Source organism: Syzygium oleosum, unplaced genomic scaffold, assembly GCF_021117445.2.
Source record: "Syzygium oleosum isolate NSW1041296 unplaced genomic scaffold, Sole_v2.1 Sole_v2.33, whole genome shotgun sequence".
NCBI lineage: Eukaryota > Viridiplantae > Streptophyta > Magnoliopsida > Myrtales > Myrtaceae > Syzygium > Syzygium oleosum.
In genome coordinates, this window is record NW_026607517.1 from 2135491 (window position 1) to 2158482 (window position 22992).

The 22992-nt window shown below is 43.9% G+C and overlaps 4 protein-coding genes and 1 long non-coding RNA gene across 8 annotated transcripts; 2 read left to right on the forward strand and 3 right to left on the reverse strand.

Annotated features, from left to right (window-relative positions):
* Positions 1–2136: 2136 nt before the first annotated feature.
* Positions 2137–5993, reverse strand: LOC115672553 (probable receptor-like serine/threonine-protein kinase At4g34500). Its single transcript, XM_030594364.2, has 7 exons — positions 5300–5993; positions 4424–4528; positions 4194–4316; positions 3507–3677; positions 3279–3408; positions 2965–3174; positions 2137–2517 (listed from the first exon to the last, which is right to left on the reverse strand). The coding sequence occupies exons 1-7, from the start codon at positions 5908–5910 to the stop codon at positions 2401–2403; spliced, it is 1467 nt and encodes a 488-aa protein (XP_030450224.1). The 5' UTR covers positions 5911–5993; the 3' UTR covers positions 2137–2400.
* A 6038-nt stretch (positions 5994–12031) lies between these two features.
* On the forward strand, positions 12032–14865 carry LOC115672512 (BTB/POZ domain-containing protein At1g63850-like). Its single transcript, XM_056304875.1, has 2 exons — positions 12032–13318; positions 14350–14865. The coding sequence occupies exons 1-2, from the start codon at positions 12101–12103 to the stop codon at positions 14626–14628; spliced, it is 1497 nt and encodes a 498-aa protein (XP_056160850.1). The 5' UTR covers positions 12032–12100; the 3' UTR covers positions 14629–14865.
* A 259-nt stretch (positions 14866–15124) lies between these two features.
* Positions 15125–19109, reverse strand: LOC115672556 (uncharacterized protein At1g01500-like). 2 transcript variants are annotated; one of them, XM_030594367.2, is made up of 3 exons: positions 18729–19109; positions 16985–17801; positions 15125–15708 (listed from the first exon to the last, which is right to left on the reverse strand). In XM_030594367.2, exons 2-3 carry the CDS (start codon positions 17690–17692, stop codon positions 15472–15474), a joined length of 945 nt encoding a protein of 314 aa, XP_030450227.1. In that variant the 5' UTR covers positions 17693–17801; positions 18729–19109; the 3' UTR covers positions 15125–15471. The 2 variants fall into 2 exon arrangements, with proteins under 2 accessions (XP_030450227.1, XP_056160852.1); XM_056304877.1 differs by having other exon boundaries at positions 16985–17781; positions 18722–19109.
* A 239-nt stretch (positions 19110–19348) lies between these two features.
* On the forward strand, positions 19349–20274 carry LOC130135474 (uncharacterized). The gene is made up of 2 exons (XR_008814843.1): positions 19349–19622; positions 19718–20274. It is a non-coding gene; the product is annotated as an uncharacterized LOC130135474 (long non-coding RNA).
* Positions 20275–20894: 620 nt separating this feature from the next.
* On the reverse strand, positions 20895–22876 carry LOC115672557 (protein NONRESPONDING TO OXYLIPINS 2, mitochondrial). Of its 3 annotated transcripts, none has more exons than XM_030594372.2 (3): positions 22464–22876; positions 22215–22333; positions 20895–21117 (listed from the first exon to the last, which is right to left on the reverse strand). In XM_030594372.2, the coding sequence occupies exons 1-3, from the start codon at positions 22607–22609 to the stop codon at positions 21098–21100; spliced, it is 285 nt and encodes a 94-aa protein (XP_030450232.2). In that variant the 5' UTR covers positions 22610–22876; the 3' UTR covers positions 20895–21097. The 3 variants fall into 3 exon arrangements, with proteins under 3 accessions (XP_030450232.2, XP_030450231.2, XP_056160853.1); XM_030594371.2 differs by lacking the exon at positions 20895–21117 and adding an exon at positions 21496–21807; XM_056304878.1 differs by lacking the exon at positions 20895–21117 and adding an exon at positions 21857–21963.
* Between the last annotated feature and the right edge of the window lie 116 nt (positions 22877–22992).

Sequence of the window (22992 nt, forward strand, 5' to 3'; positions counted from 1 at the left end):
GTGACACATTTACCCTGAACTTTTTTTGTGACACGAAAAACCCCAAACTATGCTGCATGTGACACATTTACCCCCACAATACTTTGACCCATGGGCATTTTCGTCTTTTTTCCTTTTGTTTTTTCCTTTTTTTTCCCTTTCTTCTCCGGCGAAGGGAAGCCGGCGAGGGTTGTCCTCACCGGTGGTAGGTTGGGCGAGGGCTGCCCTCGCCGGATTGGGCGAGGGCAACCCTCGCCGGCGTCGGGCGAGGGTCGCCCACACCTGGGCGGGGGAGGGTTGCCCTCGCCGGATCTGGCGAGGATGACCCTCGCCCGACGCTGGCCAGGGTCGCCCTCGCCAGACTCCGGCGAGGGCAGCCCTCGCCCCACCCACCGCCGGCAAAGACCGCCCTTGCCAGCTTCCCTCGGCCGGAGAAGAAAGGAAAAAAAAAGAAAAAAGGAAAAAAGATAAAAGAAAAAAATGCTCATAGATCAAAGTATTATGGAGTAAATGTGTCACAAGTGGCATAATTTTGGGTTTTTCGTGTCATAAAAAAAAGTTCAGGGTAAATTTGTCACAAGTGGCATAGTTTGGGGTTTTTCATGTCACAAAAAAAAGTTCAGGGTAAATATGTCACAAGTGGAATAATTTTGGGTTTTTCGTGTCATAAAAAAAAATTAAGGGTAAATTTATCACAAGTGGCATAGTTTGGGGTTTTTCATATCACAAAAAAAATTTCAGGGTAAATGTGTCACAAGTGACATAGTTTGGAGTTTTTTGTGGTATTTTTCCTTTTTTTTATTCATATCACTGACTCTCCTCATTTTGAAACTATTGTCATGCTTCTTACAGAGCGTGAAAGTCGAACCCGGACACCTGTGATAGTACCGTTCTCACCCCTCCAATCCCTTTACCAGTAAGACCGCATGTCTATCAGTAAATACTTGTCACCAGTTGAACGAGCCATAAAATGGTTTGTCCTTAGGGGAAAATGAGAGAGAAATGGAAAGAACTAAGGAGGATGCTTTAAGACGAAAACAGAGACAATTGATAAAGGTTTCCTAAATTGGAGAAATAATCCTACGTTGGCAAGTGAGTAATGGCAATCCAAGTTTAGATTACGTTGACTTGATTACGGGGTTAATTGGTGAGTGAATCTTGATGATTTGTTGCCCACTTGGGGTCATCATGGGCAATTTTCTAGTTTGAATGATGTGGAGTGCCGTGGCTTGTGTGCCTGACGTGCCTGGCAAGCGAGCACGAGGAAGTGGGGAAGGATAAGGAAGGTCGGCCCGAGTGACTGGAGGCGTGGGGGGTGAAGCCCAATAATGGCTCATGATGGAACCACCGACATACGGCTGGGCAGATCGAGCTTGAAGCTGAATTGAAAATTGATTTTGAACACACGTGTAGTGAGTAGGGCAGTCAAATGGCCCATTTATATGCGATACATATTTAGTGACTCGCACCCGACTCGACGCATACCATATTCGACCTATTTGCTAAAATATTTTCATATTTAATCCAACTTATGGAAATCCATATCCATTGAAATAAACCTACTTTAACTTTTCATGTGTATATGTTATTTGGATAAAATTGTTATTTCGATTGTAAGATGCTAAAGAACTGCCTTTCGACATTGCATAAAATTTTTAATTTTTGTATTGATTCACAATAAAAAATAAGATAAAGTTGGTACTAGGTAGTGAATTTATAAAATTACAGCAATAAATAACGCGAAGGAATTGAAATTTTAATCAAATGGAATGTAAGATATTGAAGAAGATGGTTTATAATGACCATGGATTGCAATGACAAGATCTAATATTAGAATATTACATAAAAATAACAATGCCTAATGCAATTAAGGATAGATATATCAATAACTAAGAAAGGAAACTTACTAGATTGATGAGAATAAAAAATAATGGGGAAAAAAAAAACCGTCTTGATATTTTTAATTAAGGTGAAGCTAGGCGCATCTTGAGGGCCCACCAGGACTTCTCTAAACTTGAAACCGTCCAAGGAGCCATAAATGTTGGTTTGACTTAAATAAACTGTGAAATCATTTAACACCAATATTTTTTTAGCTTTACCATTCTAAACTGTGAAATTGGATGATTTTCTTTTTTTTTTTTCTCTGTCAGTAAACGATTTAAGAAAAAGTCCTTCCGATACTCCAGATATACTTGCATATATTTACAGGGATCGTTTATGAATCTGCCTCATCATTACATACGAAAAAACTATGTGATCTAGAATGAAACAATATGAGAAGGGAGATATAATAAGCTCATCCGCGGCTTCATTTTCTTCCCTGTTTACCCAAGTGGAATGTTATATCACAAATATTCTGACCTCGGCTACTATCACACTGTACTCTCAGGGTCGCTGCAAGTGTCGCCATGCCACCTTCTTTCATCTCTCCGCATCACCAGCTCCAGCATGCTTGCGTGGCCTTGGGACTTTCGGAATTCTATTCAGCTGAGCTTCCTGCACTGCGAGACAATCTCTCTCTTCAGCCAATCTCTGTTGCTGTAGAACATGAAAAAGAACAATTACAGTTCAATCAAAACATTACGAAGGAATCAAGGGGATAAAAGTATCCTATACTGCAGCTCATCTGACAAGCAAATTATCATGCAAAGAATGAAATCTCGCAAATAATTTAAATAAGAAAATTGAAAATGATGATTAACACAGCCTGAAGAGCTTATCCACACGCTGAATGTATAAAACATCTTCGACTCTGCAGCAGCAAATGAGCTATATCCGGCAAGTTTTCACATGACAATTGAATCTTCTACAATCATTTGCAAAGGCATTTCCGGCACGACTAACTATTGTTCAACAGAGGGTAATGATGCATCTCAGGTACAACTATCTTTGATGAGCCCTTTCAACTGAAGACCTAGAATGTTAAAAAGGCAACTACGAAGTCCATGGTATGGTAGCTCTGCTAATATGTAGAAACAAACTTACAGCACGAAAAGGGAAATCATCTGCCTCAAGCATGTGAACAATTTGCCCCATCTTCGGCCTCTTAATAGAATCCAAGTCTACACAGCGCAGGCAAACTAATATCGCGCGCTTTAAAGCTCTCTGAGATGGTGGATCCGCAATAAGTGGATCCACAATTTCTTCTCCTCGACGACTTGCCACCATTCCTCTAAACCAGTCCACCAAATTCATCTGAAAAATATTCAGCAGAGGCTGAGTTTAGGCTGTTAAAAAAAAATTATGATCAACAATATATAAATTGCAGCAGCGGCAACAGAGCATGGCTCTGTATTCACCTCTCCGGCTGGTCTAGAATAGTCAACAGGACTCCTTCCAGTAATGAGCTCCATGAGCAGAACTCCAAAACTGTACACGTCGCTCCCTTCATTCAGCATGCCTGTACTAGCATAGTCAGGAGAGACATAGCTGTAGCCAAAGCAATCAATAGCAGTTTGTTACCTAACTGACATAGATGGATTCAAAATAAATTGAAATCACTCGGACAAAACCAACAAACAACTGACCCGAAGGTGCCCATTACGCGTGTAGTCACATAACTTGCCTCGGGTCCTAAAAGCTTTGCCAATCCAAAATCTGATACTTTTGGGTTCCATTTTCTAGTTAGGAGAATGTTGCTGGACTTTACATCTCGATGCACTACTTTGGGTTCCAAACCTTCGTGCAAATATGCTAGCCTGCAAAGTTGAATAAATTTAATCAAGAATTTGGTTCGAAATGAAGGCTGATCTATAAAAATGAACATCAAGATTTGAAACTCTAGGAGGTTTATTTATCTGAGAAAGAAATTTTATTAGGACTCCTGATGATACAATGGTGTCAATTGAGTCGAGCAACACGGTCCAAAGTACATCTACATTTTGAAAAATTTTCTGGTCCCTGTGGGCCTCTTGGTGTCTTTTGGTTACAGAGAAGGGTAGTTCATATCAAAGACTTGAGAGCTTTGCTTAAACTAGTCTTTTCATATTTTCAAACTCGTGATAAGCATATAGATGGAAGAAGGGAAGTACCTCTATGACGAAAAATTAAGAGCCAAGAAAGTCAAACTAAAGTTATATGGCGGAAAGCTGACATTCTAACTCCAGAAAACCAGATCAGACGTGAAGAATGAAACCGAAATTATTTCGAATTTCCATAAGTTATGTACGCAAACAAGATGAAGCCGATAGCAAAAGATGGCAACGAAATCATACCCTTTTGCTGTTCCAATAGCGATCTTCATTCGAATATCCCAGGTCAGAGGGCTAACCGACCCAACATCACCATGTAACCACTGCTCCAAATTGCCGTTGTCCACATATTCATAAACCAGGATTCTGTACAGGCATAATCCGGAACGCAACATGAGGTGCTACCTTTGTCGAAACTCATTTAGGAATGGAAATCATGGGAGAAAGAACATGTGAAATAAGTATAGAAGTACCTTTTAGCCCCCTCTGCACAATAGCCAATCAGACCTACCAAATTCTTGTGTCTTACTTTCCCAATTGCTTCTACCTCCACCTTAAACTCTTTCTCTGCCTGACCCCTGAGATATATCGATAACCAATGTAAACAGTCAATTTCTCATCCCTTGATGGTCCTCCTGCTTTGTACTTGTTTTAGCAGCTTGTCAAATGACATTTCACATCTACTGATGTAAACAGTCAATTTCTCATCCCTTGACGGGCCTCCTGCTTTGTACTTGTTTTAGCAGCTTGTCAAATGACATTTCATATCTACTGTTCAGAAACAACAGACATGCATTGCATAGGGAAAAAACAAAAGCAATGGCTTCGTGAGAAATCACAAATGAATAACGATGCCATCCTTGATGTTGCTACTTCCATTTTCAGAATGTGAATGAGTACGCTCCCCCCACAGTTACTTGGAGAAAGGAAAGAAAAGTCGAATTGCCGAGATCAGAAAGATGGTGGTGATGAAAAGAAGAGAAAGCGAAAGTAGTGACGGAAATAACAAAAGAGAGAATAAAGAACAAAGCAACCATCTACTTTGCCAAACGCTCCTAAGCCCTGACTGACGGAGAAACACTCCCAAGCCTCCACCGACACATGGAAAAAAACCTCTCCGGATCCAGAGGACACGCATACGATTCAAATTGAGGCTTTCAGGGATGATCCAGATCGTCTTTTACTAGACATTATTAACCCAGTCGGTCGGTGAACCATCATGACCGGAGACCCGCAACAGAAGAAGAGATTAAATATGGATTTGCCTTTTCATATCGCTGTACTAGCGCACTTAAATGCTCCTGAAATAGAGCAGTTTCAAAGCAGGCAAGGTTTTAACTTTAGCGTACTTGTTGTCGAGAAGGCTCTTCACGGCAACGACGGCGCCATCATCCAGGACCCCTCTGTACACAACTCCGTAACCTCCTTCCCCGATCACATTCTCCGCCGCGAACCCGCACGTGGCGACCTCCAGCTCCCTCAAGCTGTACCAACGCCCCCAACCGATGTTCGCATGCACCTCGGCCGCCGCCACGTCGCTCCTGCTCCCGCTCGAAACGCCGTCGCTCTCTCCGCTCTTCTTCCCTCCGTCCCCGCTCCCGCTCCCGCTCGCGATCTCAGCGTCCCCTCGCTTCTTCTCCCCTTTGAACTCCACCACGACGACGCTATCGACTTTCCCCGCGCCTCCGCCGCACCTGCCGGCTCGATCCACCGCGCTGATCTCCACGATCTCCTTGGAGACCAACGGGATCAGCCCGGAGCTGTTCTTGCCCAGCGCCCTGCGCTTCTTCGAGGCCCGGCCGAGGCGGACGCAGAGGTACACGAGGAGGGCGACGGAGAGCGCGCAGAGGGCGAGGATGCCGATGAGGACGTAGAGCTTGAGGCTGAGGAAGGGAGCCCCGGAGGCGCGCTCGCCGGGGAGGGGGCCGCCGGGAGGCCGGTGCTCGCCGGAAACCGCCATGCTTCGCAGCGGAGCGAGGGTGCGAGGGAGCTGGAGAAGAGGCTGACTGACACAGAGAGTACGTGAATGCGTGAGGAATTGGAGAAGAACGAGCGAGAAAGAGAGAGAGCGCAGCAGCACAGTACACAGTACCTTCTAACGGAAACAAAGGAAAAAGGAAAGAGAGTGAGGGACCGAAGGAGCTGCGAGTCCGTTGTTAATAGCCTCGCTTGGCAGTCTTATTACGAAATTGCCATCGCGTTGGGTGACCGACTTCTTGCTTGCTTCTCATGTATGGATGGCGATGATAAATTGATGGGAAAATGACACGAACGCGGTCTTTAAATATTTTATTTGTTCAATATAGTCTATAAATTTTAATTTAATGTGTAACGTGATTCCTGAATTTTTAGTAAATATTCAACTTAGTCATGAGACTATATGAAAAATGTTTAATGTTATTTCTAAACTTAAATTAATTGAATGCTAACATTGCACATTTTTATATAGTCCATAAATTAAATTGAACGTTTACCAAAATTTCAGAAATCATACTGAATAAATTAAAAGTTCGGGGGCCGTATTGAATAAATTAAAGGTTTAGAGATCATATTGCACATTTAGCAAAAATTCAGGGATAATAAATTATGTCTAAATCGATAGATAATTGGGGTCGAGGGCATTTTTGACATTTGGCGATGGGTGCCGTTTGTTTGAGCGCTGAATTGACTGCACTCAGAAAGCTGAAGGAGACAAGAAGAAGGTGAGATTCGCTTTTCTTGAGCGCAGTTAAACAACACTTTTCCTTCGCTGTTTAGCGTTCTAGTTCTTTTATTCGAGTTTGGTGAATCTTTGTCCTCATTAGCACCACCCTCGGCAAGAAAACACCACCGTCTCTTTCGGGTGAAAGCCTCTTCGATTCATCGCCCGTCGCGTTGCGCGGAGACCCGACGCGATACGAAACCTCGCGTACTCGAAATCGACCGTTTTCGACATTTCGGAAGTGAAAGCTCTGCTCGGCAAGAAAATTTTGCACTGCCTTTCGAGAGAAAGCTTTTCAGGTCATCACCCGTCGCATTGCGGGGAAACCCGACGTGATATGAAACCTTGGGTACTCGAAATTGACCGTTTTCGGCACTTCAGAAGTGAAAGCTCTTGTATATAATTTTTCAGTCACTTGTGCTTTTGGGCTTTCAAAGAGCTGGATTTGTATACGATGTTATCGACGGAAAAATTGTCCAACCAAATCTTAAATCTATTTTGATTGTACTTTTTACCCATTCGGTCTTAAAACTTTTAATTTGGCCAATTGAATCATAAACATTCTCACATTTTGCCAATTGAATCCATCCGATCAATTTCAGTAAGAAATTGCTGATGTTGATGTCGACTGTCTTACGTGACACAGCAGACGCTGACATAAAACGATTTTTAATAATATTTTTTTTTTATTTTCTTAGTTATCTTTTTCTTCATTTTCCTTTTCTCTTCCTTCTTTTTTTTTTTCCTTCCAAGCCCCGGCGAGGGCCACTGGCCAACTCTCGTCGACCGCGGGCACAGGTCGCAGCCCTCGCCTAGACCTCGCGAGCACCGCGAAGCCCTTACTCAGTAGCCGACGAGAGGGTAAAAGCGTCGGATGCTGAAAGAAAAGACACCGTTTCGTCAAGATAGCTCAATCGACCCCCTCTGACGTAGAGCGCAAAACTTGCCACCAAATCATGCCCGACACGAACCTCCCTCCCTTCAAGAATGTCCCTTGTCACGACCAGTTCGAAGTGAGCGTCCAACGTTTACCTCCCAACTAATTCGAATTTGCTAAGTAATCCACCCCACCTCGCTCGCTGTCCTCGGTAACCGCACCAAATTCTTACGGGGACATTTTCCTTAACTCAATCATTCTTGTCCTTTTAGGCTGGTCAAGTCCAAGAGCTAGGCGATTAGAACGGATTGTTCTGATTCGCTTTCACACCATGCAAAGATGACAAGAAATTTAAACAAACTTCGTCAACCGATCTTTGCATTTTCTAGCGTAGCCCGTGTTGAACTGCTTCGGCCGATAGGCGCGCAGCCTCTCTCCGATCGATACCGAACCGACGATGCGAGAACCCGGTAAAAGAATTGCTAAGAGCGGAGGCGCTCGAACTACATCGCCCTGTCGGTTCACATTCCCATTTGTCCGTGGCCGTGCCCGCGCTTCTCAATTAATTTCTTACCTAGTAATGCTAGCTGACCGTGTCGGTCTGTGCATGGGATTTTCAGAGGAGGTGGGCACGCGCGTGACTGCGGATTTGAAGAAAATTTCACGGGCATTTGGGGTCACTGAAATTTAATGAGATTGGAGAGCGTGGGGGGCATTGAAGAGGCAAGCTCCCCAACTGCCGAACGAATCATTAGTTCGAGGGTTGCCGCTGATGCGGCCGAACTGATGAAGCCGGAGAGAGGTCCTTCGATTGCTGCGGCCGAACCGATAAGACATCATCAGCGATCAGAACCGAACAGGGACAAACGTAACGGTCCTTCCTCTTTATTTTAATCCTATCTTCTTTTTTGGCCAGGACGGGATAACGTATCTTTTGATAACACGCGACTAGAACGGCCCTTTGGACGATGGACTCAATTGCCACCATTGCCGCCAAAAGGATAAGGCCAAAGACTATTATATAGTCCTTTTCTTCTTCTTTTTTCAGAAATTTTAGATTCGTGAAGATCGGTCCGAGGAATTAATTTGCTTAGAGAGATGCGTCGAATTATACAAGTGGCTGTTGAACCCAGTACGTCGCTTTGTGAATTGTTTTTGTAAATCAAGTTACTGAGAGCTTACTTAAATATAAGGTTTTGATTTTGAGTGTAGGCCTCTTGATAGCCTGGACATGCGAAGGAGGGGGGGTGATAGAGTATTTATCCTTTTCTACGTGTCCCACATCGGACCATATAAGGTCGTCGCACAAACTTTGGATGAAATATTCAAAGCCTAGGTATGCTGTTGTTGCTTGCGATCAGTACCTGGTGGCACCACTCCCACACAACCACCATCGTAATGATTGCAATTCACAGGCAACCACCCAAATGGTGGTCACCGAAGATATCCACTCTCTCGCTGTTTTATATCAAAAGTTAGATCTCATCGCGATGACCAATAACCTCATGCATCGGAGCTGCCGTGTGCCGGTCCCTCCTCCAAAAATATGTATGCGTATTTGTGATTGCAATTCTCGAGCGATCGCCGTCGTTACTAACTAAATTTCAAATGTTGGCAGTGTCAAAACTGAATCGAAAAACCCAACCTAACCGAAAATTTTATGCATTTCGGTTCGATTTGGTTCTCAATTTGAATAATGAAAAACGAACCATTCTTTTTTGCCGGTTTGGATAGTTTCGATTCGGTTCGGTTTATAATCCGAATCGAACCAAATAGTTTCATCTTTCAATACCGTATCAACTCTCCCCCGCTACAATCTCCTTCTCGTCCATCGCCTCCTCCCTCTTTCTCCTCCAGCAGCATCGGACTCGCACTCAACCCTCTCTCTCCACGATCAAATTCCTCTCCTGCAACAGTGCGGTAACGTTCGCCACCTCCCCATAATCGGCTCCCAGAATCTGAATTTCGCACTCTAGGGCTTGAATCTGGAGCTTCAACCTGGCGATCTCGCCAAGGAGGGACTCCTTCTCATGGGCCCACCTCTGCTCCTCGTGGGAACCGCCGCTGCTCCTCGCACAGCCACCATTGTTCCTCCCGGAGCCAGCGGGACTCCTCGAGGCTGTAGTCGGGGCTGCCTGGGGATGCCGAGAGGACATGGAGGTGGTGGTGGGACTTGGGAAAGAGGCGGATAGAAGAAGGTTTGGGAAACTGGGAAGGTGAGGGAGGATGGGTGTTGGTGGTGGACCTGATGGTGGGGTATGGAGTGGGAGAGAGTGAGTCGCGTTTTAGAGAGCTGAATGGAGAAGAAGACGACACGAGAGAGACATCTTGCAGAGAAGGATAAAAAGAAAAGAAAAAGAAGGAAAACGATTTTCTCTTTCTTTTTCAAAAAGGAAAGCGAGTTTGACTATAGTATAAAGACGAAAAGCAAAAAAATCGAAAATCGGAATCGAACTAGATTTTTCGATTCGATTTGTATTTGGTTTGGATCACAGTTTGGTTCATAGCAAGCTCACATCTCAACGGTTCAGTTCGGTTTGGATTTTCAGAAAATCTAAACCGAACCAAACCATTTACACTCATAATTATAATGACCATCTGACCGAGTCATTATTGAATATGTCTGTTGTGTGCATACCGAGTTCACGTGCCCATTCAAGTCGGTGGGTATCGCTAAATATATACACACCATCACCAAAATCCGACAATTAAGATGGATTCATGGCATATGCACCCGGTCCTCCTAGCATTTTTTTTTTTTTCACTTTACAAATAGCGTATCGTTACTCAATCTCAGGAGACAGCCTTAACTTGGTCTTGCATTTTGCCCATGATTCGTGCCATGGATCCTGGCCACCCACGACGAGTCTACACTGCAGTAATCATTTTCCCCTCTCTTTTGGGGTCCCTTCATATAAAGCAGTTCGTTTTTCCATCTTCAAGCCCCAAAAACACGAGTCTCCACCCATCACGCCATCCACGCAGAAATTTACCTTTTCCTTTGCGGTCTTCTTAGGCTAAAAAGGCTTGAATCCTCGATGCACCATCATCGATCCTTTCGAGAACTGAGGTTGCGTTTATTTTGCGGAAAATAATCGATTTAAAATATATTTTCATAAAAACGATGACTTGTATCGCTCATAAAATGAACGAATGAAAAATATTTTTATTGTCCACGAAAATATTTACATGTGTATTGTTATCGATAATGAAAATATTTTTCATCGGTCAACTGTTTCAAACGATATAAGCGACCGTTTTTTAGGAGAATATTTTCCGAATTATTCATTTTCCACGAAACAAATAGAACCGAAGACGACAAAACTTTTCCAGCCATGACTCGCGCGTACAAGTACGTAATGCGATCGCACAAGGTGGATGTAACCATGGGATGACATCGCCATGAACCTCTCGTTCTCCGCAAATTGGACAACTTTCATTTAGGAAATTATATAGAACATTGACATAGCAAATACACTGTCGCGAGCGATGACTACACGCCAATTCGAAACAATAGGACCTCATAAGAGCATCTTCCTAAGTTTAATTTCTTGCAAATTAAGCCGTGGACCGCCCGACCAACCACCGGATTGGTAGAAAATAATCCACCCTATGAAGCGTTCAAGCAAGCTTTCATGGGCGTTAATGACGATTAGGAAGATGCGAGATACCGCACCGACCCATACAAGGTCGAACGAGCATATGGGTCATAGCCCAGAGGAAGAACATCAGATGGGCTAGGCCCATAACGCTCCGCTAAATTCACAAATTTCACCAGACTTGCGTTATCTTATAATTTTTGTTTTCAACTAAAAAATTCAGCAGCTAAGGACATAGTGTGGATTTGTTGGCTCATGCAACATGCTTATGGTTATGGTCTTGTCGTATCCCCAGGATTATCGCTAATCACTGATCTATTCCATTAGCACCATTAACGAGCATTTCTTATTAGCGAACGGATATGATAATTCGGGCATAAGAATACTCGTCGTAGCAAAAGACACAAAACAAAAGAAAAAAAAAAGTTGTTTCGACGGAAAATGGCATAAATTTAATCAAATATGCAATATGGTCTCTTGACTTTTAATGTGACCCTTTAACTTTTTGTACATATTTAAATTAGTTCCTGAACTGTTTGAAGATGTTTAATGTTGTCCTTCCATTGACGTTAGTTCAATAATTATATTGAAAATTTTCATATAATTTCGGGATTAATTTGAGCATGTACTAAAAATAAATTAAAAAATTAAGAAATTATATTACATAATAATTAAAATTTAGAAATTATTCGTGTCATTCGTCGTTGTGTCGACATGTACGTGACATTTAAGGATAAGGTAGATCGCGTGTGCGTAGGGAGGTTCCTAAGATCTTGTTAGAGAAGAAATTTATTACAAAAAACGAAACCCTGCTTGTCTCTTTTTGCCACGTGTCCACCCATTGGCTGGTTTTTTCTTTTTTTAATCTTCGTCATTTCATCTCTACCTATCTCCACCAACCGACCTTCAATCAATGACATCGCATTGCAGCTTTTGATTCACTCTCCCCCGCGCGCACACACGACGCCCGCACATGGCGCCGGCCACCAACGCTAGGAAGCGACACCGCAATTCGTCGGCCGCCGCCTCCGCCTCCGCCTCCGCCTCCGGCGCCGGCGCTGGTCCCGCCTCCCCCTCCGGCGCCGGCGCCGGCGCCGGTCCCGCCTCCCCCTCCGCCATCAGGCGCGTCTCCTCCACCTCCTCCTTCACCTCCGGCGCTCCCGCGCCCGCCGCGTCGCCCTCTCCGTCCTTCAACGATTCTTCCACCGCCGACGTCATCCTCAGCCTCAACCCCCGGACCTCGCCGCTCGACGCCGGGGAGTCTTCCTCTTCCTCCAGCTTGGACTCGAAACACTCCGATGCCGTACAGATCTACCTCCACTCCTCCGTCCTCCACCGTTCCCAATACTTCGACGCTCTCCTCTCCGGCCGGTGGCAGAGCCGCGATTCCTCCTCCCCCTCGGCCGACGTCCTCCGCTACAACCTCGCCGTGTCCTGCCCGGTCGACGCGTACGTGACCGTCCTCAGCCTCCTCTACACGGATGACTTTTCCTTGGCGATCACCTCCGCTTCCACCGCTCTCGATCTCCTCCCTATCGCCCTGGAATTGCTCTTCGAGGACTGCGTCAAATCCTGCGTCAAGTTTCTCGAAGCCGTGCCGTGGACCGAGGAGGAAGAATCCAGGGTCATGAACCTCACCCCGTTCCTCAAAGACGAGGAATCGAGCGAACTCCTCGCTAGGGTTTCGCCGGAAAACAAGGATTCCTGCGATGAAATGCTCTTCGGATTGATCCAGACCGCGTTCAACAACCAGGCGAACGTGGCCTCCTCCAAGGCCCTCGTCGCGAAGATCCTGAGGGAGATCTCCAACCGCGACGTGGCACGGAGAGTTCTCGAGAGAGCGTTCACGGAGTGGCTTAAGGTCGTGAAGGAGTCGTTGGAGGAGTATTCGAGTCCGGACTTCAGAGAGGATCATGACGAGACGGAGGCCATACAGAGGCTGAACTTGCACAAGGCGACTACGTATGGGAGGCATTTGCTGTGGTTGGTGGAGAGGATGATCGAGTTGCGAGTGGCGGAGGCCGCAGCCAAGGAGTGGAGTGAGCAGCCAAATTTCACGGCCGATTTGCAGAAGGCTTTCAGGGATGATTCGTGGAGGTACATCGTGCCAGGCTTCCCGGCTGTGATGATGCGATGCACATTGAAGCTTGCTCAAGCGATTGCTGCCGGCAATATCCTGGCTGCTAGGCAGGTTTGTCAAATCTCATTTTGCATTGCTAGAATTTGTAGTATTTTTATGGGGATTCAAATTGCTCGTCTTGTTTTGCTCATCAAAAAGTAACCTTCTTCAACTGGGGAAGTGGGTTCAAGGAAATTCTTCGATTGATTGATAAATATGTCTCTGTCTTTCCTTAGAATCTGGCTGAATTTTCTCTAGTGCGTAGTGGTAGTATGTTGAGATGGCAATTAGTAATGTTTGTGGCTTTCGGTTGTGGTTTTTAGGCTCTCTGATGTCTCCCTATTGTGACAGAGGATAGTTCGGTAGTCCAATAAGGTTTCGATGCATAACCTTTCTGTTTGACATCCGGTTTCTACTGGATGGGTGTAGCTACTGTTGTCGGGGTCAGATAATCGTTACTGTTCAATAGTGTCGAAGCTTAGCCATAGGATTGATAGTGGCTTTATGGGTGGGCAATTTGTTTAAAAAATCAGTCGACCCCACAGCTAATGGATACATAATCTTAAATGGATTGTCTTGAGGCATTGGTTGCTGAACAAGATTTTACTGGGCGCTGCCCCCTTGTCCATGTCCCAGCCTTCTCTGTCTCTTAAAACCTCCGGATATTTGATAGAACTTCTGAAGAAGATACCATGAACCTCTTGGTAGTTGGTTGTCGGAATGAGCCTCTACGGGGAGTTTCTTTAGTATTGTTTGAAGGTACTTGTTTCTTTATCTTCTGTGACAAAGAACAATGGCATACTACAACTCTTGTAAACATTTTCTTACACGCGAGATTCAAACGACGACAGCTGGTTAGGGATGCCAGTTTTTTGTTAGTTCACTGAGTTTGAAAATCTAGTTAAAAGACGACATCACAGATACTTGTTTTCTTTTTAAAGGCGAGAAACCTGCGTCTCTTATCATGTCTCTGCATGTTAGGTAATATCAGAATTGACTTTCAACTTAAAATCCCTGTTATCAAATTCAACTTCGCTGCAACAAATCAACACATCTTCGTGCATGGCTTAGATCTTATGCCCATTGGTCTTGTTTCACTACAGGTCCGGACGAAGCTTGTAGAAGATTGGCTTCCGGTTGTAATTGTGTGCAAGGACAGTGGTTTGGCTACGCTTGGCAGTCCAAAGTCTCTGTACTCAGATCTGGAGGAAACATTCTTGTCGATAATTTCGACGCTGCCCATGTCTGATGCGCAGTTGTTACTGCAAAAATGCCTCAGCTTCTCTACTCGTAGTACCGACGATTGCCCTCACTTGGTCACAGCCTTCAACACGTGGTTCCGCCGGGCGAGTCGAACCGTACCTCCAGAGAATCCACGGTAGCATGCATGACTATGGATCTCGAAAGCAAACGAGACTAGAAATAACATGGGAATTAGCGGATTCTCGCCGCTCGTGTTGCCATTGCTGCAATGTCTTGTGGGTTCGTGTGATATAGATTGTACATATTGCTATGCTGTTCATAGAGTTGAATGTGCTTGGTACTTGCGAGACTCGCATCTTGTTCGGGAAACAGGGCTGAAGTTGGAATTAAATGCAGTTTCTCGTGCTTTATTTGTTCATCTCTTTTTATGTTGAAGAACCTGAGTGGAGTGCCACACCCGGGTTTACTTTGACGAGGCAGTGGTCGGAGGTCAGTCTTCATTCTGTGCATGGTCATTTTAGGTGTTTATAGTCTTGTCTTGATCATTAGGCTAATAGGATTGACTCCAGAACTGCTTGTGGAGGACATTCTGATTGTGATCGGCAAGGGCAATATGTGGCCGTAAAAGGGAAAATTGCTGTGAACCGAGTTAAAACAGTATAGAGGACTCGGTCATTGAGACAAATTATTCCAGAATGATTATTGTAGGTAATCGTGTACGATAGAGCAACGCTAAAATCTTCACAGTGCCAATTTGACGATCGATACATTGAGAGGATCTCTAAAACACGAGGCAACTCATTTCTACAAAATTATGTGATGGATACTGCGTGTTGCCCGTGTTGGACGGCGCAACTCATCTTTTCTCCAGGAAACATGTTGCAAACCGAGTAAAGCCAGGAACCGCAAGTCGAGCTGGAATATCTGAAATTGCAGGCAGAGTGGATGCTTGACATTGCGAGGAGCGAACAAAATCACTGGAGATCATCCTGCATGGCATCTTGTATGGCACCGAGGTGAATTCAGAGTAGCCTCCTCCTGAAGGTGCGGGCCGTTCCTTGATAAGTTCGAATGAGCAATCCAACTCCTAATCCGACCCCAAGACAAACGCTAAGACCAATCCCAACGCCCACCCTCACACCTGCATTGAACCATGAGAGCTCTCCATCTTCTCCCTCTAAGTATTCTGAACCTGAGTACAGGTGGTGGTCATATTCCTCGCATTCCGGTTTGTGGTCCGAGTATGGGTACTCCTCCATCTGCAAGGACATAATGTCATCGAAAGGTAGAGAAACCAATAAGAGAAAATGAGAAGTATTGCGAAGCAATCGGCGATCACGTGAATTGCATATGGTACTTGATTTCTGAAGGACAACAGTGAATGAGCAAATTCAAATACACATGGTGCCAACGATTGATTTTAGGGAATAACTAGAGGTAAGGACCCACGGCCATAATCTCAACCGCCATGTCTGTTCACAAGTAACCTATAGGATCAGAGTATCAAATCATACATGGAACACTCAAAGAGCTGTCTGTTCACAAGTAACCTATAGGATCAGAGTATCAAATCATACATGGAACACTCAAAGAGCTCATGAGTGAAATAAGTCATATCCCGAGCAAATCATCGGAACAAGGGACCAACAAGAATCACATATCACCTAGAAGTTAAAAATAGAAGATCAACTAGTTCCAGCAGGTCAAATTCATCACTACACAACATACTATATATATTATTGCTCCCACTGGAGTGACTCGATCCCGAAGGAGTCAATGCCCCCTAGAAGATTTCCTAGATGAATTAAAAACTGTCATATCAAAATGTTTTGGCCAATCAGAGTTAACAATAAGAATTGCAAACAAAATGGCAGTTTTTTCCCTTCAGAAGTCTTGTACTCTCAGGCCAACAAATACAAAATATAAAAAATGGTTGAAGTCAAACCTAGGTTTAGATAGCAATCACAAAACAGCGAGACCTCTTTCATCCAATCTTGGCGTCCCTAAAATCATGGTATTAATATGCCAGTGGATAGTACTCTCTGGAAAAACTGATCTGGAGCACCCATAGTGACATACATCTGTTACTAGATAGAAGTGGTTATTCAGTAATCAATTTGTCAATGTCAACCGATTGAAATCCTGTGATAATATCATTAATGTACAGCGAGTGCTGATCTTTTCTAATCCTAGCAGAAGTAAAGGGGAACTGTCATTCTTTCATCTTCAGAATTTCAGGGTGCAAAATTCCATGTACTTCTTCTTGTCTTTTCACAGAGAGAATAACATACCAAGACTCTGAAAGGAGTCCTGTAAAACGAACCAACCTATTAACAACCTGAACACACAAAGCCATCCCAAAAGCTGTCTAAAGCTTGAAATGGTTACAAGCAGGGGACAAGGGTTTTCTGTTGTGTTCACATTAAATAGTGGAAGTGTGCCAAAAAACAGAGATCTCTTTGATATTTTGATCAGCATCAAACATCAACAGTTTATGGGCACGCCTACAATGCTAAATACTTCACAATAGCATACCTGCAAAGGAAGCACAGAAGCAACATCTTTCTGAGACTCGGTTGACTCATACTCTGGAATCGCATCTAGCATCCCATTCCTGGAGTGCTTCTTGCGGGAACTAATCTGCAAAGTCTTAGTCAATATGATGGGTGTGCCTGAGAACGACCCTGCTACATAAACTTCAATTGTGGGTGAACCTGAGTCTGGACCCATGAGCTGTCTTCCTCGGAAGAAGCCACTGCCCACTGTTATATCTGTCTCACAAGTCAAGCTCCATCCATGGACAAAGTTTCTCGGTTCTTGTATAAACCCATTTGTGCTACACAATTCTAGGACCCCAGATAACACCAGAGCATCCCTGTCAAAAAGCTCAAACTTCACACTGTTTGTCATCCTTATGCTATCAGTACTCACAAATATAACTTCTTCAGACTTTTTATCCAACCGATCCCTTCTAAGAATGGTTGAAACTCCATCAGAATAAATCCCAGTTCTGACACCATTTACTTCTAATAGAGTGTCACGGTTCAGAGGGATATGGTTCAGAGTGAGGTTTTCAGGTGTCAAATCATCAACCTCACATTTGCTAATACGGACATAAAAGACTTTTATATCTAACCAAGATAATGCTGGATTTATACTGGGTTGATACAGATTGTGCCTCAGAGGGGTCATGTGACCATTATCAGTCGGTCCATGATTTGATGTCTCATGTGAATTCTCCATGGCTCGCAAATAGTTAATCCCTCTCCTCTTCCACCTTCCTGAAATCCTTCCACCTAGCTCGTGACTTTGAGAAACCCATATGAGTAATACTCAACTGAGCACAGAATTCCTGCAAAGAATAAAGTTCATTCAGCACAAACGGGCATCCGAAACCATAAAAAAGCAGAAGCCATAAACCAAACACTCACTAACAGAGCTAACACCAAATAAATGAACATTTTCCCCAGAAGAAAGAGTCCAACAAGAGAACAATCTTAACTATGTAGCCATGAACAGTTCAGATGGCAAGGGATTGGAGAAAGTATAAGCAGTTAGACATGGAGGCGTTAAAATGCAGTCATTTTCTCAAAATGAATTCAGTCGAACCAATACGTGGCCAAGAGGAAAGGAATTCAGTCGAACCAATACACCCATCAAAGCAGAATCAATAACCACACCAAAGTTACACAAGAAAAAGGAAGCCGGGCACCAAGAAGGATAAGAAGATTAAATGCGGAGAAAACAATATACACACAGAATACACTCTCAGCTGAATCAGATTAGATAGTTTTGTTCCCAAATGAACCCACTCCTATACAGGACAGCTGAAAACCAGCACCGGCTAGAGTTATTTTACCAGTCTGAAGGGCAAAGAAAGATGATCAAATGAACTAGCAACAAGCTCCGCCGAGAAAAAAACAAGTACAGAGTCTCGCAAGCCTCTGTATTGTCAACTTGGAGAGAGAGAGAGAAGGTGTGCGTAAATTTACAGCAATAAAAACCAGCTTGATTTCACAGCAAAAGAAAAACTAGCTTACCAGGACTCAAATTGAGAAGATAATGAATACAAAATAATTACCTACAGATTCCAAAATAGCCAGCAATAAACGACGCGCGAGGCACGTCTTATAATCAGACAAAATCAGTCAGTTCCTCTCTCCCTCTCTCTCTCTCTCTCTCACGCACAAGCACATTAGCAAAAACAACGGAGACATGAGAATCAAAATCTCCAACCAAAACCACAAGACAATACACTAGAGCTTTTGACACTCTTTACCTTAGCCCTCTGCCTCTCACTTGTGATTTCCAGAATCCGAAGCGATGGGTCTAACCTAATCCTCCTCCTCTGTGGGGGCGCAAAAGGAAAAGGAAAAAACAAGAGGACCCCAAATGAAAAGACAGCGCAATACTTTCTTCTGTTTCCTGATCGACCCTCGATCGATCGACGCCACACGAAGATATGGCGAAGGACGACAAAATTCGAAGACAACCCAAGTCGTGAAATTCCGGATGAGAAGTTGGGTTTTCGCGAAAACTGCTTTCTTCCGCCACGGAAGGAATCAAGTCTTTAACTTGTTCATATGTTATTGACGAAGACCCTGATGGGTTTGTCGTCAGATTTGTTGCGGAATCGTTTGTTTAATGCGGGAGATTTTGCGATGTAATGGTCGCGTTTACGGTTATAAATTACGATTAGAGTGGGGTTGTGGGGTCACTGCGTGTCTGATGCTCCGCAGATCTTATCCACGAAGAAAGAGCAGGACAGGGTTCACAAGGCCGATGTATTGAAAATGATGGGCAACAGTCAACCCATTACCCAACACCAAACAATGACAAAGTAATCTTCACTGTTCTTTTGTTCCTCATTCCAAATTTACCGAAAAAGGCGACTCTTTACTACAACAACCAAAGCAATATTAAAGAAAGTTCATCAATTACTTCTTTGGTAGCTAACGAAAATTAGTGTTTCCGCAGGAAGTAAAAACCCATAACACAAGCTCTTTCTTTTGGTTCGATGCCCATTAGCACCCAATGTGAGAATCTTCCCTCATAAGACAGTTTCTTGCTTGTGGAAGTTGGCTATAACAAAACGCGCAAATATAAAAAATTCGGACGCAAATATCCAGTGAAGAGAACGAGCGCAGCTGGCCGCCGTCTGAATAGGTCGAAGGTTAGAGGTCTGAGTACGTTGCTTTTCTTAGGTTTGGATGACTACTTTTGAGGTTATCCAATGTTTTCAAACTAATCGGCGTAGTCAACACTCAGGACTATTTTAGGTGGACGATGGTATTATCCAGCAAATATCAAAGTGATCAACCATAACCACCTCGAAGGTCGGCAAACAAATCCTCGGCGTGCTCAGCTGATGATTAGACAACAGCAATCGTTTATCAACGAAATGGGGGATCAATTCCAGTGGCATATACTGGCGAAATAAGTTGAGAGATATCCAGTTTACCAATATGCTTTTCTCGCATACCATGTTCGAGGCACAAAGATAAGACGAGAAAGAGGAACGAAGCATTCGTGCGAGAAAGTGGTCGGTCCGCCGCACGATGGGCAAAGAGGAGACGCGTGGATCGGGACTTGCAGAGTCGGTGGGTATCAACTGGATGCTTTTCGGGAATCGGGGTCTTCCAGGCCTCCGGAGATGCCGACCCATCACGTGCTCTCGCATGGCCCTTCACAGGCGTAAATCCTACTTTCTTTCTAGTCCTATAGAAGTAGAAAAGAAGAGTCTATAGTATACTTTCGTGAACACTTAAGAGCTGGATTGAATCAGACCACCCACCCACAAAATGATAATCACGTTTTCTGTCGAACGCAAAGCGTGCATTGAGAATCATATACATCAGACGACCCCAGACCTTCATTCCATTGCCATTCAAGGTAAGGGCCTTTAAATCCTACTTTCTTCTAGTCCTATAGTAGTAGAAAGAAGAATCTAAAAAATAATTTCACGAACACTAAAGAGCTTGATTGAATTAGACTCACCCACCCACAAGATGATAATCGTGTTTTCCGTCGAACACAAATCATGCTTTGAGAATCATATACATCAGATGAAACCAATCTTCTACAAGCAAAGCGACCGGACCTTCATGCCATTGCCTATCGAGGTAAGGGGCCTTTATATGCTCGTCATCTTAAACCAGCAGCTTGAGCTCCTAATGGTTATTAGAATTTAAAGGTCAAAATTGGTAGAATTGCCACGAGAGAGCTCATATGCTGACACATGCATGATTAGTAATTATATTCTGAGCTCTTCTTTCAGGACATATCATAGTTACTTAGGCCATCAGAGCATCCTGACCAGCGACGTTGGTTAAATCATTCAGCATGAAACTTGCTGCGATGTGTCCTGTTTAGTTCGAAGCATGAACCTTGGGATAAACAGCATAATCCGAGTGGGGCAGAGAGAGAGATAGGGAGGGAGGGAGGCTAAAAGAATCTTCTCTTCCTTTTTTAAAGAAGGGAGGCGAAAACCTTATAGAGAAACTAAACATGTTGCTCAGAATAACTTGATCACTTACAACAGGCAGTGGCCACAATTGGAAATAAATGGCAAAGAGTTGAAGGACCAAGATGAGTAGAAAGAGAGCAGCTCGGAGCGAGCTCCTATGGTTCGAAGAGAAAGATGTCCTGTCACCGAGGAACTGCAAAGTCTAGGAGACGCCAAAGAAAAAACACAAACTACAATCAGTGGAGGGAGGAAAAAAAAAGGACGAAAGATTTTGAACAGCATGCAGCGTATGACGTGGAGAACCAAGTCAATGGCAAATACAAGGATTAGTGGTTCATCTCCTAGGCAGACTAAACGATAGTAAAAAATAAACTCCATCTCCTAACTCTCCTAATTGCGTGATTTAGTGGAATTCCGCCACCTCCAGCAGACAAATAATCAACTTCTAACAATAAGAGGGATAGATATGTCGTTAATAACTTTAGAGATCACAAGCATGTATTTTTAGAAAACAATACGATGAGTATGCATCCAAATAATTGAGAAATCAATTTTTTAATTACCCATGGACACAACCATGTTTACCCGAAACCATTGGAGAATCATTATGAAAAGACAAGTTTGTGCTTGTTCTCCACTCTATGTCATCCCAAATGGTTATCAGAAGAAAACTTATTACAATCACGGATAAACAAATCCAAGAGAGAAACTAATCCAATGTGCTAAGTAGCTTGCTACTGCAGTTTAAATACACTGCATTGCAGAATCAACCAGAAGCTTCAAGACTGAAGTGACAATTTCCCTTTCAAAAGATTGGTAAAGAAAAAGATCTTATGCATTCAATCGCCTTGGGTAAACCAGGTAAAGCTCTGTCACAATGGTACTGCCATTCCTATACGAACCAGTTAAGCAAGTCAGTGTAGGCATTAGACGAGACAACATCGAGGCCAACAAAGTTACACCAAATCAATTGAGAAAGAGAATGTCAAATCCCGTCGATCACACCCATCAAAAGTTAAAATCCCACCAGGAATGCGTTCAACCATTCCTAGATCCGCAAATGTGCCATATACAGTAAAGTAAATCTCAGTCCTAAACACGAGCACATTCACCCAAAAAACGCAAACCAAAGCTTATAACAACTAGAGCAGAAACCAAGCTAAAGATCACTGTTTTGTCGGAGACTCACTAGATGAACTAATGGAGCAAATTCAAGAACATCAAGAGCACCCAAAGACTCGATTTTTCATATAAAAAGAGATAAGAATTTCAGAGAGGGAGAACAGGAGAATGCCATACCCTGAGAAAGCCAGCTCCAACAACGAGTATCGACGGCGATGTTCGACTTAAGCCGAGCCGAGGCGATGGCACTGTGGAGAGGCATTAGCGACTCCACGCCACCCAAAACCGAAACCACCCTTGAACCAAATACAAAACAACAAGCCAACCCGTGAGCAAGAATCGACACCACGACTAGAACAAACAACCGCAGCTAGCATGCATGAACAGCTCTAATTGCTCCGAAACCGCGAACGAACAACCGTTTACCTGGGAAAGCAGGGCGTGGATCTTGTCGTCGAACGGAGAAGAGCTGAGACACGCCTCGCGTTCACGGATTTCTGGAGCGAGGACACGGACTTGGAGGCAATTGACCTCGAACTCATCGTCAGCGCTTGTCCGCAGAAAGACGCCATTTCTGATTTTTACAGGGCACGAGCGAGCCTCTGCAAAATAGTTAGCACGAGTCATAGGGTTTTAGGACGGAGATAGGAGGGGAGAAAGACGCCTTGAACCCTACAACAACTACGTCGTTTTTAAGGAACGTACGACCGTCGTTCGGTCCGAAAGTCATTGAGTTCTCTGTAAAAGTTTCCGATTCCTAAAGACAAAACTCTCGAATCTTCATTGCTTCCCTAATTTAAAACCAACTTGAACGAAATATATTCACATATTCACAACGGAAGAGGGAAATCCTCTTCTCTAACCGATTAGTTTCGACATAAGAACAACGTTAATTTTTTTTTCTCTTGGCTTTTTTAATTTTAGGCCAGAATTTAGAACCGTATGGTGATGGGTT

Coding starts and splice junctions, on each gene's coding strand:
- LOC115672553 (XM_030594364.2), bottom strand. CDS start 5,910: ATGGCGGTTTCCGGCGAGCACCGGCCTCCCGGCGGCCCCCTCCCCGGC. Junction 3,175..3,278: donor ATTCTAGACCAGCCGGAGAG/GTGAATACAGAG, acceptor AATATTTTTCAG/ATGAATTTGGTGGACTGGTT. Junction 2,518..2,964: donor ATGATTTCCCTTTTCGTGCT/GTAAGTTTGTTT, acceptor CATGTTCTACAG/CAACAGAGATTGGCTGAAGA.
- LOC115672512 (XM_056304875.1), top strand. CDS start 12,101: ATGGCGCCGGCCACCAACGCTAGGAAGCGACACCGCAATTCGTCGGCC. Junction 13,319..14,349: donor ATATCCTGGCTGCTAGGCAG/GTTTGTCAAATC, acceptor GTTTCACTACAG/GTCCGGACGAAGCTTGTAGA.
- LOC115672556 (XM_030594367.2), bottom strand. CDS start 17,692: ATGGAGAATTCACATGAGACATCAAATCATGGACCGACTGATAATGGT. Junction 15,709..16,984: donor CTTCTGTGCTTCCTTTGCAG/GTATGCTATTGT, acceptor ATGTCCTTGCAG/ATGGAGGAGTACCCATACTC.
- LOC115672557 (XM_056304878.1), bottom strand. CDS start 22,609: ATGGCGTCTTTCTGCGGACAAGCGCTGACGATGAGTTCGAGGTCAATT. Junction 22,334..22,463: donor TCCACGCCCTGCTTTCCCAG/GTAAACGGTTGT, acceptor ATTTGGTTCAAG/GGTGGTTTCGGTTTTGGGTG. Junction 21,964..22,214: donor TTGGAGCTGGCTTTCTCAGG/GTATGGCATTCT, acceptor TTGCGGATCTAG/GAATGGTTGAACGCATTCCT.